The 13,417-nt window shown below is 43.2% G+C and overlaps 1 protein-coding gene across 1 annotated transcript in view; it reads right to left on the bottom strand.

Moving 5' to 3' along the window:
• The window catches only part of KCNK1 (potassium two pore domain channel subfamily K member 1), a 37,464-nt gene extending 31,311 nt beyond the window's left edge, over window positions 1-6,153 (bottom strand). The window contains exon 1 of the mRNA XM_065631930.1: window positions 5,799-6,153. Within this exon, the coding sequence (XP_065488002.1) occupies window positions 5,799-6,153 (355 nt within the window). The remainder of the gene's footprint in view (window positions 1-5,798) is intronic.
• Window positions 6,154-13,417: the final 7,264 nt, after the last annotated feature.

Below are 13,417 nucleotides of genomic sequence, written 5' to 3'. Positions count from 1 at the left end.
TTTTAACTTAAGGCCTTTCTTTTTTGGTTTTAAATTTCATGGTAGTCTTTCTGCCTCCTCCTCAATACAGCTAGAAAACCTTAGTTCAAATCCTTGTCTTGAGAATGGCATTAAACAGCACTCAACTGAAACCTCCCACATCCCAGGAGACAGCATTTTAACCCTGGGGCCAGACTAGAATATGACAGCAGCAAGTCTGGAGCTGTTCTAAAGTGTATAAACAGGTGTATATACAGGAATTTTCCCCGAGAAGAAAGCAGACACACAGGCAGACAGAATGACTCTTTCACTTAGTGTTTATACAACTTAATCAGAGAGGTGGGACACCTGGTCCCAGGACAGGCTACTGATCTATCTGGAAGGGGACAGCAGCTATGACTAACCTGTCCCAGAACACCCTGTAGCATTCAACTGCTCTCCTCGGGCACAGGAGCAAAGCACAGAAAAAAAATGTGGTTTTCCACATGCTAAATCAGTGCCCAAACAGTTGATCTATTGAGTGTAATCCTTCTCCTCTGGCATCGTTCTCAACCTACCTCTTTTCTTAGAAGCACTCCAGTATAAGAGCCACTCTGTTGCAGAGCGCCACACAATCTCACTCTGTCTCCAAGATCATCCCCAGCTAATTACCTTTTCCAGTAGATGTGGTTGCTAAGTAACAAACAACTCTTGAAAGAGAAACTAAGTTCCTTCCCAAAGTTCGGCATCCCCACCCTGATGAATAGGTGCAATTTGTCACACATATTTAAATGATGCATGAGTGTTATAGTATAAGGAAGCTTAGTTTTCTGCTGGAGTCAGAGGTGACTACTAGTGAGACTGATCCAAGTTTAAACCACCACAAAAAGTTTGTACATTTTCATACAAGGGGCAACAGAGAATCTTACGACAGGTCTCTAGACATACATTAGGTATGAATTATGAAATATATTTATTCGGTGTCTATTAATGAGCTAATACAGACATCTTCATGGACACAGGCCACATATTCTCCTGCCAGCAAAATAAAATATGCATTTTACGTTAAATTCAAGTATGGGACAAAAAATTCTGCTTTTCTTAAAGCCTTTGTGAACTACCCTCTTTCTAATAATGTTAAATTCACGTTCTTCTGTAAGGTGTGCAAGACCCAAGTAGCTTCTTCCACCCAAAGGCTCTATTTTAAGAGCATATGCATCTTACACTGGAGCATAACAAAGACATCACGACGTTTTCAACAGCATTCCCTTATCTTCCACAGGTTTGTTAACATCTGTACTTGCACACTAAATATGCACTGGATGTAGGGTCTGTTCCCGTGAGGAGGAAGAAAAGCTAGAAAGACCACTTCTTGACAGAAGAACGTGGAGAAAATGATGGAGACTGACATGTTTTTCTCTCCATGGCCTTCATACGGACTGCACCTTCTTTTGCTGTACATCCACCAACTCCAGCACAATCTCCCAGCCTGTTACCCTTCATGAAGGCAGAGTTTAGTTTCTCTTGCAAATTATCAGTAGCAATGCTTATGAGAATTACACCTAACAGAGAACATCCTTATGAATCAAATTATATACACATTAATATTAACTCCTCATTGGGCTTGCCAGTAAGATCCATATAATCTATTTAACTTGAATGCAAAACTTACCCTGAAAGCCACATTGTTTCTTTACTAGTCCTTCAACCAAGCAGTTTCAAGGTAACAGCCGCTGTCAGCTTTTAGTTACAATGGCTGCATAGATGTTCCTTACTCTCTTCAGAATACAGCAAAGAGAAACACAAATTCAGTACGTCATGGATCTTGGGTGTCATTCCTTGCAACACGGCATCACAACACATCTTTGCAACCTCAGCATCAACACTGAAACAGGTACAGGCTAAGTTCTGGAGAAGATGCTGATACTCACTCACCAGCTTGCAGATAACCACATTATGGGCTTCAGAAGCAATTGAAAACTATCAGCCCTCTCCTCCCTTCTCTTACTGTCTTCACTCCTGTGACTCAGGTAAGAGTCCAGCCTGACCTCAACTAAAAAATGAAAAATGTGCATCGCCATCATAAAAGATGCAACTTCTCCTCACTCTTCCTCTGCAAATCCTGAGATCAGGACAAGGCTATCCTAGCTTCCTTGTAGTGTGTATCTTGTTAACTCTATCATGACTGAGAAGGATCCAAAGCAGCTGTTCCTCAGCATCCCTCTGGTATCCAAATGTTAAAAGAAACCTACAGTCATGTTTGTGATGGAGGCAAAAAATACTCACAGCTGGACAATCAGAATAAGACTGATGATCCTATTGCATGAAAGGCCATGGGATATCCTTACACTGAGAAGACCCATTCCAAAAATAAACTTAAAAATACAGGCCCCAAGTTCCTAAATTGGCATCTCCTTTCCTTCAAACAGAAACCACTTTACCCTTCGTATCTTGCAACACAACCAATATAAATCTCTTTTTTTTTTTTTCATTCTGCATACAACTCATGTAGTGCAGTATTCCCATATTGCACCAATATGGGATAAGATCTTAGAGCCTAACAGCATGCCAAGAACAGTGAAACACACTACCTGAGAGAGCAACCACAAAAAATTACTTCATTTTTTATTGTCAGAAATAAACCATGTACAGATGGCCCCACAACAAAGCCAACCAGAAACAACTGCTTCAGCAAGATCATTCATAACATCTAGCACTGAGATAAGCAATGACCACAGATGTGTGTAAGGTCATAATTACAGAGTTACCAAGACAAATGCTATTTAAATGCACACAATTGTATATTCTTAGTGTTTACGTTGTCAATGATTAATGACCAAATGCTTCCCCTTGCACACTGCTCATATGGCAATCTGCATGACTGCTTAAATTGCACAGTCACGAATAAAGTTGTTAGAAAAAAAAACCTGCAGCCAGTCACTGCCATAATCTGCTGAAGCCTCACCCCCAGTCCCCGTCACTGCCCTTTGTTTGCCCATCCTTCAGGCAGCTTGTGACAGTCCTGTGACAGTCTATGTGTGCAGCAATACAAATTGCCTTCAACAACAATTTGCCTTACTGTGTTTATTCTGGAAACTCCATTTAAGAATTTTTCCAAATTCTTAACTGGCTTTATAATTTTCTTCAAAGACTTTCTCTAGTTAGTAAGATGCCAAAGAATATAATACGGATGGGAGGGAACAAGAAGTGAAGTTAGGGATGCTAAAATTAAATACTTTCCCTACGTGCTTTATATAGAAAACAAAAAGACTGTGAAATAAGCCTTGTCCTCTGCACAAGGGGTAGGTGTGCATTTATTTACATGATGAATGACAAATTAGTCAGCTGAACACAAGGTACACCCCAGAACTCCTTGCAATTTCATTTCACTTCTCCTAGCACAGAAACAACCCTCAACTGGTATCATCAGTACCAGGGTTCTCTTTTCTGCTTTTGTCCTTGCTGTACTCGGCAAGAGTTGCTGTACAAGCAAGAGAAAGAGTTTCAGGTGTACAGTTTGTAACAACACAGCATTTTCTGAATGTTCAAACGCTTCCAAACAGCTGTTTGAGATGACCGGGCATAGGTTCAGCTTCTTGCTTGTCTTTCATTTTAATGATCATTTCAAAAGACTTGAAAGATTTCTTGCACAGTTGCAGAGTAAATTAGGGGAAAAAAAACCCATGCACCTCACCAGAAATCTGTGTGCTCTGGGAAGAACTTGAGCAAGTGTTGGACCTAGTATACTAGTCTGGATTTATACTTGTGTACTTGTACAAGTTCTTACTTATATCAAAAAGGAAACAAGTAAAACTAAAAGGCACTGCATAAACCAAGAAACAGACAGATTTTGTTAAAATGAGCCCAACCCAAAGGCCTATTGGACATAGAAGACATACCACCACCTAATGCCTGGTCTATTACATCCATGATTACTAGATGAACTTCAGTTTCTGAAATCCACAGTAATAATGATAACACACACATTTCAGACATTTGTGTTTTCTAAGTGTATGCCATTTAAGTGGAGTTTTCTAAAAAGTTTTCAATTTGGACAATGGTACCTTGCGTTTTCAGTACTTTCCTTGTAGGGCCTCTATGATCAAATCAGCTAAACATGCAGGGCCAGGTTACGCCCTGCCCTTGAGCAGATGTGCAGTGGGAAAGAGATATCTCTGCCAGAACTGTACCACCAAACCCAAACATCCTGTACCTATGTCTGAGCAGGCAGTGTTAAAGTGTTACCAACTTGGTTCCATCCCTGCTTCCCGATGGTGAACATTTTTTTTGATTGATTCATCTCTGAAATCAATATTGCCAGATTCAAAAATAATAAACTGCAGGGATTGTGGATTAGATTTTTGTCTGGTCAATAAAATTAAGTTACATACCTGACACTGGATAAAAACAAAGAGAAAAGCAAGTCCTTTTTAACATCCTCTTTTTTTCTTGAAAATGTGCGTCATTACTGTATAGAAAAAATAATTTGAATACAAAAATAGCTCTTGGACAAAATAATATACATTTTATGGTACCACAAAACGTAATTGATTAGGAATGGAAACAGGCATCATAAGGTCAATTCAGCACCTTAAGTTTAAAGTGCTTTATGGTTTTACTGAAAGAAAAAGGAAAAAAAAAAAAAGAAAAAAAGAAAAAAATCTAAGTGCTGAAGTACTATCATAATTCCATGCTTTTCTCACCAATATTATTACCATACATTGATGAAAGGTTGGAAATTTATTCACTGAAAGCATTTAATTGTCAAATGCATGCCACTTTCTTCTTACAACTCTAGTTATTAAGATGAGGAGGAGAGGTGATATGAGGACACCCATAACCCTATTTTACTCTTTCAAAATACCATCCTCCTTATAACAAGCAGACAACCTGATCTGTATACTCAATGACAACTATTTTTAGGACAAGCATTGTCTGTTTGAAATCAGTCAGGAAGCACCAAAATAAAATCAAGTAAATTATTAAATGTCATTATTGATATCAGCTGATTATATTTCCCTTAATAGAAAGAATGCTCATTTAGGGAAGAAAAAAAAAAAGGCACAAAGCATTGCAGCTTTTATAGTAGTCCCAATGCACTGCCAAGACTCAAAGCCCTCTGGATGGACTAATTTTAGGGTGATTCTTTTAAAGCTTTTCTTATTTGAGAAACCTTTTGTTATTCATTTCAGTGGGGCACATTCAGATCACCACAGCCCAGCTTCTCAGCACAAATGCCTGCACCCATCCTCTACCAGAAGGCTGCCCACTACAATCTTATGTGAAAAGCAAGTGCTGTAAAAATAAGTCCTTATAAGAACTATGGCCAAAGGAATGCTTCCTCGAGCTTTTCAAGATACCAATTAAAATTGCTATTTGGAAGCAAGTAAGCATTATTCTTTTAGTCTTCCACATGCAAATATTAAACCGAAATTGACGGCAAAATACGAAACTGAAATTTAACTTCGCTATTATACCCAGATAAGCAGTGCGTTCCCTCCACCCCCATTCAACCTGAAAGAAACGCAAAGGAAAAAAAAAAAACCAAAAAACAAAAAACTGAAGGCAACCCTTCAAAGCATTGAAAAGTTCGTAGAAAGAGACGGATTTTCAAACGCACCAACGTTTTCAAAGCAAGTAATGACCACTCCGGAGCACAAGCGCCGCCGCCCCCCTCCTCACGCCCAGGGCCGAGGGGCTGGTGCGGGGCCGGCCGGCCCCGCACCAGCCCCTCGGCCCTGGGCGTGAGGAGGGGGGCGGCAGGCAGCGGCCGCCCCCACAGCAACCCCTCAACCACCCGGGCCTCCCCGGAAAGGCCTCCTGGCCCGCGGTTCCCTTACCCGTGGTGGAGAGGACGGTGCTGGCGAAGAAGAGGGAGGAGGTGAAGTCCCAGTTCCAGTTTCCCGAGGCGTTGCTGAGCACCGAGACGCCGTAGTTGCTGGCCTCCAGCACCCGCATCAAGAACTGCTCCAGCTGCTGCTCCGACAGGCAGGCGTGCTCCTCCAGGAAGCGCTGCTTCAGCTTGCCCAGCTCCTGGCGCAGCAGGTCCTCGTAGGGCAGCTCCACCGAGGAGAACACCACGGCGCCGAACACCAGGTACAGCAGGTAACCCAGCACCAGCAGGGCGAAGCACCAAGCCGAGCGGTGCTGCTCCACCAGCCGCACGCAGGAGCTGCCCGCCAGCGACTGCAGCATCTTCCCGAGCCGGGGCCGGCTGAGCCCCGGGCCGGGTCGCCGAGGGGGAGCGGGGTTTGGGCGGGGGGGGAGAGGTGGGGGGTGCGACCGTCGCCTGCCCTCTCTGTGGCCGCTTTGAAGGCGCGGAGCGGCGGTGATGTGGCGCTCACGTGGCCGCGCGGCGCAGGTACCGCGGCTGAGGGACGGGCCTGACGCCGCCAGCCGCCCGGCCCCGCCGCCGCCGCTGCCTCCTCACGCCGCCGCCGCCGGCTCAAGCGCCGCTTTCTCCCTTTCTCTTTCTGTTCCTCGTCACCCGGTAACGCGCGGCAGAACAAGGGGCCCCAGCTGACGTTCGGTGCAGCCCGCCGAGAGCCCGCCCCCCCGCTTCTCTGTGGCGGGGCGGCGGGCGGCCGGGCGCCTGGCAGAGATGTCTTCCCGCTTTTGCACACACACGCGTCTGCAGGTTCCCCCGCCTCGCTGCCCCCCCGGCCCCAGTGAGAAACCCCCAAAGCAGCCGTTCCTCCTACTGTTTTGGTCTTCTTTGGGTTTTTGTCTTTTACGTTTGTGTGTGTGTGTGTGTGGTGGTTTTGTTTTTTGGGTTGGGGGGGAGGAGTTTGTTGGTTTGTTGTTTCTTTTTTTCTTTCGTATTTCAAAAGTAACTGGGCAAAGCAGAAGAAGGTAACGCCGGAAACGGAGCTGTGTGAAGCAGGAGGCTGAATTTCGGTTCAGTAGCGTGACGTGTTCAAGGGAGAACCCTGATGGGCTGGCCTTAGTGTCCTCCCTCAGGTCCACTGGGACATAACTTCAAAATGCGGTCAGCGGGGGTGCAGTTTGAACCAGGTGACCTCCAGAAGCCACATCTAAGCTAAATGAGTCTTTACTTCTGTGCTGCGCTCCTGAAGGTACTCGCTTTTTAATGGCACGAAGTACGTGGCTAGCGCCCAGAGCGGTGTCCACAATGAAGCCAGAACTCTGTGTGGTCCAAACCTGCGATCTTCTCAAGTTTCGCTTAAAACGCATCTTTCTTCATCCATCTCTTAACTCTGGTCAGCAGTCACACAGTTAACCTGCCAAGAGGTTCCCCACCACATGAAAAGGAGCAGTGAACACTGTAGATTCCCAAAGTGTTCCTTAAGGTGACTAAAGGCAGCTTCTGTAAAATGAGAGAGTAGATTCCCTGGTTGCATCCCACAGGGCTCTGCCACTTCCCTCTCATGTCTCAGCTGATGGCAACTTGTACAGTCACAGAAACAAAGTAATAGCTTGTAAAATAGAAACTTACTGGGGCTGAGCCAGTGAGTTCAGAGTACATCAAATCTGGCAATATATCTTAATCCATGGCGTACCCGTCTAAGCTGTAAGGACTAAAATGGAAAAAGAATAGAAAAACAAAAGGCATAAAATGATTTTTCATTATAGAAACATAAAGCGATGTGTCAACAATTCCTTTTATGCAAAAGCTACACGGGGCTGTGGGATGAATCTGGCCTGGCAGAACACAGAACCAGTTCCTGGCCCGTTCTCCTCTGCCGGTTACAGCTGAGTTGTGCCAGGGGCTTAACTCCCCGCTCTCTCTTGTTGGATGATCAAAATCTACATGTGTTCATGCATGCGGAAAGCAGCTGCTTGAATACATGGTGAAGTATCACGCTTGGGGGATGTGATAGGTACGTACCCGACAGGCCCAGCAAGCAAGACTCTTGATGCCGTGCCAGGAGTGCACGTGTGTTCTGGCCTACAAATGTGTGTCTGTCATGTGTGCATGTGCAACTTTTGCATGCACATTTGATTGTACAACTGGGGAAGGGGCACCGTGGGCACTTGGGTGTTTTGGTCAGATGATAAACTTTCCCTCCACGGCTGGACTCCTGAACTGTTGTAAGGTAAATGGTTCCAAAGTGCCTTCTTCGTATGTATAAATTGTAGCACTGGACAGAGGTGCAGCACAGTTAAATTAGGGGAGGGGTTTGGAATGAGCAACTGAAGAAAATCTATGCTGTATATCCAGAAGTTAATTGACAGAAGGACAGACAAAGGCAGAGATGTCACGTCCTTACACCACCACTTCAGCACCTTCCATCAGCATCAGTGTATCTTTAAAATGTATTTTTTTGCTGTAAACCAGTGATGTGTAGGAAAAAGCCAATTAAATTAATAGCAATGACAATTAATAATGGCTACTGTCTGAAATAACATAATGCAGACAAGCTTTTGAAGGGAATATTCCGAACAAATGTTTTATTGCATTGCACTAAGACAGCATGCATTTAAGCATTGTTACAGAAAAAAGAGGTCGAGGAACCTCATTGACCAATTTAGTATGCTTGGCTAACTCCATCCAATTACTTAATCACTCATCCCCTCAAATTCCAAATGACTGAGTACCTCCGTCTATAATAGAAAAGCCATTTAAAACAATATATGTGACATACTGGGCTCCATTTTGATCAAGTGTACTTGGTTTGCCAGGTACGATAGGTTTTGTAATACGATCTAATTTATGGCAACATCTAGTAGGTACAGTTGAATTTGTGATAAAGAATGGGCATGTCTTCACTAGAAAACAATATTTTCCCAACCTTCAAGCCAAATATTTATTTAAAGGTTTGAAACTGTTTGCTTAAGAACACACCTCTCTTTCAGTGGTGATAGGAAACTGTGGCTGGGTAGCTGAACAGTTTTATTTACTGGCCTCCTTCAGTTTTCCATTTTTATGAACGACTCATTCTCCATTTTTAGAAGTCTCTCACAGTTGGAGGTTTGCTGGGTTAGAGAGAAAAGGAGGACTCTGCTGAACAGAACCCACGCCGCTCTTATAACTTGCTTTTGCCTCGCAGGTTTTCAGAGGCATCGGCTGGGGGAAACAACACCATTGCTTATGTTCATGTTTTAACTCAAAGCCCTTAACATATCTGATAATTTAGTTACAGAATTCATTGAGATAGATGTGCAGACAGGTGTCATAATGTTCAGTTTTCTGACTTCATGTGATCATATTTACCGTGGCAATATTACACGTTAACACAGTTGTGTCATTCCAGTTTCCTTCTAGAGTATGCTGTGTCCATTTTCACATTGTTTTGCTAGTCAAGGATCAAGCCACTCACGGACTGAGTGTACAGAATTAAGTGTTATATACTGTGTAACAGAAAGTCACAACATGCTTCCACAAGGAGTGACTGAAATTCTGAAGCAGGCTGTAACAGAACAGTCTTTTTCCAGCAGGAGTTTCATTCTGCTGTGATCATCCCTCTTAATAAAACATGAATCCAGTTAATAAAGCGTACCGCATTATCACATCACTCATTCAGTAGCTACGCTCCGTGGTGACTGGGCTCCTTGCTGCCAAATAATTCCAGCTGCTGGTGGGGAGAAGAAACCCACTATTGGTAGATACTGGTGCTCCCTGTTGCACCAAACTCCCATCTGAGGTACGGAAAATGCAAGTACAAGCTGGCTGCTGACAAGGGTAGAAGAAAAGACAGACACTCTAATTCACACATAGAACTGAGGTAGAGATTGTGTTTGTGTCCTGGGGTGCTAGAAAACCATAGAGAAAGTTAGTAGTCTCTCTAACTCTGCTGCCTGGGGAGACAGGACAACTCCCCTGTCACATCCTTGGTTAGCAGCTTCTCTAGTGTTGTCCAGAGGCTGAGAAAATCCTGTCTCAGACATAAGAAGTGCAAGGCCCTCTCAAAGCTGTGTGAATCACGTTTTCTATTAGGAGAGGTCAAACTGAAATAAAGAGGTTTTGTGTTAATGGCAGCCTATTTTTATCTGAGCTTTTTGGTTAACTAAAAAAATCTTTTATTACTCGCACATTTCCAGTGAAATGCTGAAGTGCTCCAAACCCTGGAAGACAGGGCTGGAGGGGGATAACAGCCTGGTGGCAGACAGTGACCAGAGAGGGGGACAACTGTGCTCTAGTCTTTTGTGCAGTTAATGTAAATTATATTAGACAAAAATACTAGCTTTGGTGGAAAGCAAGAATAGTTCCCAATAATGTTCCGGTTCCCAGAGACTGGCCTGTGCTGAATGGCATATGGCAAAGAGGAGATTTAATGCTGGGGCTCTGCTGCTCTGATCACTGAGCTCTGTGCCCTGAGGGGGGTGAGCCTGGGGAAAGGGAAGCACCTACATTAGGTGCTGTTACTAATATAAAGACCATAAAATATTTTCATCACCAAAAAGAAATAACTGAAAGTGACTCAAGTACACAGTTTCAAGGTGATTGAAAAGTATTTTTTTTTCGAAATAGCTAGTCTTATGGCAAAATCACCAAAAAAAAAATCCATTTTTACATCAGTCTTAGAAAAAAATGTCCTTCCTCTCACAAAAGGTAAAAATAATTACACTGAAGAACCTTAAGTCCTGAGAAGCAGTGTAAATAAAATCAGTAACTAGGCAATGCTCGTCCTGCCAAACTTGTTCTGCTCTGGCATACCTATAGCATAACCTCACCATACACTGAGCAGAGTGGCGGTGAGGAGTAGTGGGACGAACAGTGCGGGAGCCAGTAAACAGTTATGTGCAGAGAACATGAAGTACTATAAAAGCTGTGTCACCCTGAAAGCTGAATACTGAATACCAATAGGGAACCAATTTGTCCTTCGGGGCTTTTATTCAAATTTGGTGTGAGTATAAATTCAGTGGTTATAGCAAGTCTAAAGCCTGATTGATCTGTCCTAAATTATGCGTACGTGAAGAAAGATAGCCATAAATGTAAGATTCTCTAAATTCACTTTCATTAAGGATTCTGCCGCATTTATGTGTTTCCATGAATTTTTTTTTAATGAAACAGAGAAGAAGTAAAATCCTGCATAATTTGCTGTATCTGTTAAATGAAGCCTGGAACGTAATACATTTCCTGTTGTAGAAGAAAATTTATCTGAACAATTGCTTCTGAACACACAATTTATGGGCTTTTGCAAAAGTTAATATAAGGTCATCTAGTGGCTCTGACTGAATGTCATGTTCCTGTGGGCAGGCAGGAGGTGCAGTTAAAAGAATCACATCCTCAGGAGGCACCAACACAAACGTAGTTTGTGAGAAGCAGTCAGATGGGTCACCATGTGTTCTGGTTTGGATGGGTAAGGTATTCTATTCTGGCTAAAGAGAATCATCCAGATTTGGGTCAAATAACATGAATCTTATAAAAATTTAATCAACACAGCCTGACTTCATAGGAAAAATTAATCTGGGATTCATTCCCGTCTTCATGTGGCAGGAAGATGGAGACGCGATAGGAGAGTACAGACATATTTAGGTCTTTAAAATTTATCACCAAGTGAGCTGGTGACAGTAGAAATATTGCTGTGGAAGAAAAAGAGTCAGCAAAGTCTGTGTCCATGCCGTTTCCAATATCCTGCCTGACTGAATTCTACTGGAGAGGGAGGGGAGATTTAGTGGCTTCCTCAAAAAATCATTTTATGCCGTTAACTTAATGGTGCAACACTGTCTGCAAAGAGCACTGATCTGTGAGAGCAAAAGAATGGATGTACCTGGTTTGGGGGCTATATTTAGGAGAAGGTTTACGTCATGGAGTAGTAGTAGTTAGAATGAAGAAAGTTTATATGCATGGTCAGGCACAATTTATTTCTTGAGTGAGTCATGCCTTGTTCAGCGTAAATGTAATTTTCCTTAGAGTTGCAATAAGTATTTGTATTCAGCCAATGATCTTGTTGTCCAAATGGAATAACTGAGAGATAACAATTTTAATAAGATAAGCATTTTATGTCATGGAAAAAGTAATTTCATGTATTCTTGCTATCAGGTTTACCCAATGGCATTATCCAAGGAGGAAATTGGTCACTCTAAGAGGTGTAGGTCCGCTGGGGATGAAGGCTGCATATATGTACATAAATACATGTATTGATATTTACACATATATGTTTGTATATAATTATATAGTGTGCTTCCTCAGACTCTTCACTGCTATATTCTAAGTTGTGCCATATCGTGGTAGAAACATAATTACCCATGATTTGTAGGATTGTGTTAGCGCTGAAGGAATGTAATAGCTCAGAGAATTCAGGATGTCAACATGACCTTATTACAGCATTACATTAAATAAAATTCAGTATTTTAAATAAAGTGACCTTGCCCTACGAAGTCCTGTGGCAGCCAGCCAACAGAATCAGTCTTTTAAACCTCTTGTTCGAGGTGCTGAAAAGAGGAAAACCAGACACTTAATGCTTTGTACTGAAAATAAGGGTTCACAAAATACTTTATTTCTCTTCCTTCTACTCTGTAGAATTTTTAGTACTTCTTCTCCCTTCTTGGCAGCCTGGTGTTACAAATGGTTATGGAGGGAAATAAAAGAATGCAGTAGCTGAGGTGGACTCGAACAGCTGTGGGTGTCCAAGCCTCCCTCCCGATCTTATCACCTCCAGGACCAAGCTTGGTTTTGTCCCAGAGACGTTGTGCTGGTTCTTGGGCACCCAGGAGGTGATGGCACCAGCAAAGCCCACCACCTTCCTCTGGATCACTTTCAAAACACCCAGCCCCAAAAAAGGTTATGCACTAAATGGCCTACTTGTAATTAATTTTTTTCAGTAGTTAGACTGTATTTCCATGATTTCTGTTTTTTGTTTAATTGAACCCCAGTCCCAATCTCTTGGTTTGGTGCTGCCATTGGGGAGCATTGGTAGATCCTTTTGCCTGTTTTAATTCTGCCTGCATTGCCTTAGAGTTTGTGTACTTGTATAATCAATTTTTTATGCAATAGGTTGAGCTGGACTTGTGTTAACAGTGGGATGAGTAGAAATAAACCTGTACTCAGCAGTGGTGACGTTTTTACTGACAAGTAACACAACCTCTCGCCCATTCGTGGAAAGGTCACATTAACTTGCCAAAAGACCTTTCAGCTTCAGCTCCATTTCATTCTGTTTTCCTGGGCCCCAGCATGTGTACACAGCACAGCACTGCTCCCTGAGGCCTCCCTGACCTGGGTAATTCGTTCAGGCTGAACAGTGTGCACACTTGGACTTCTTCATCCACTCAAGTCGGGGTGCTGGAGCCTGGTCCTGACACTGGCTGCTCTTTGACTCTGCATTGGGCAGTTGGGCCCAGGTGGCTGGAGCTGTTGTCATTTGTAATGGTGAACTTCTGGATGCCTGCAGCCATCCTGGCCTATATGAGACCTTGTAGTAGCTACACATCGCCTCCAGGGCAAGTTACTTTGCTTAAGTAGGGAAGTCTGGTGCTGGATGTTACTGCCTGTGTGTGGATCACACAGGGGCCACAAGGCAGATTCTTAGGATGACTTCCAGATGCTTCCAGCCCA

The sequence above is a fragment of the Caloenas nicobarica genome, chromosome 3, assembly GCF_036013445.1.
Source record: "Caloenas nicobarica isolate bCalNic1 chromosome 3, bCalNic1.hap1, whole genome shotgun sequence".
Lineage (NCBI taxonomy): Eukaryota > Metazoa > Chordata > Aves > Columbiformes > Columbidae > Caloenas > Caloenas nicobarica.
This window is presented reverse-complemented; position numbering and strand designations above follow the sequence as displayed.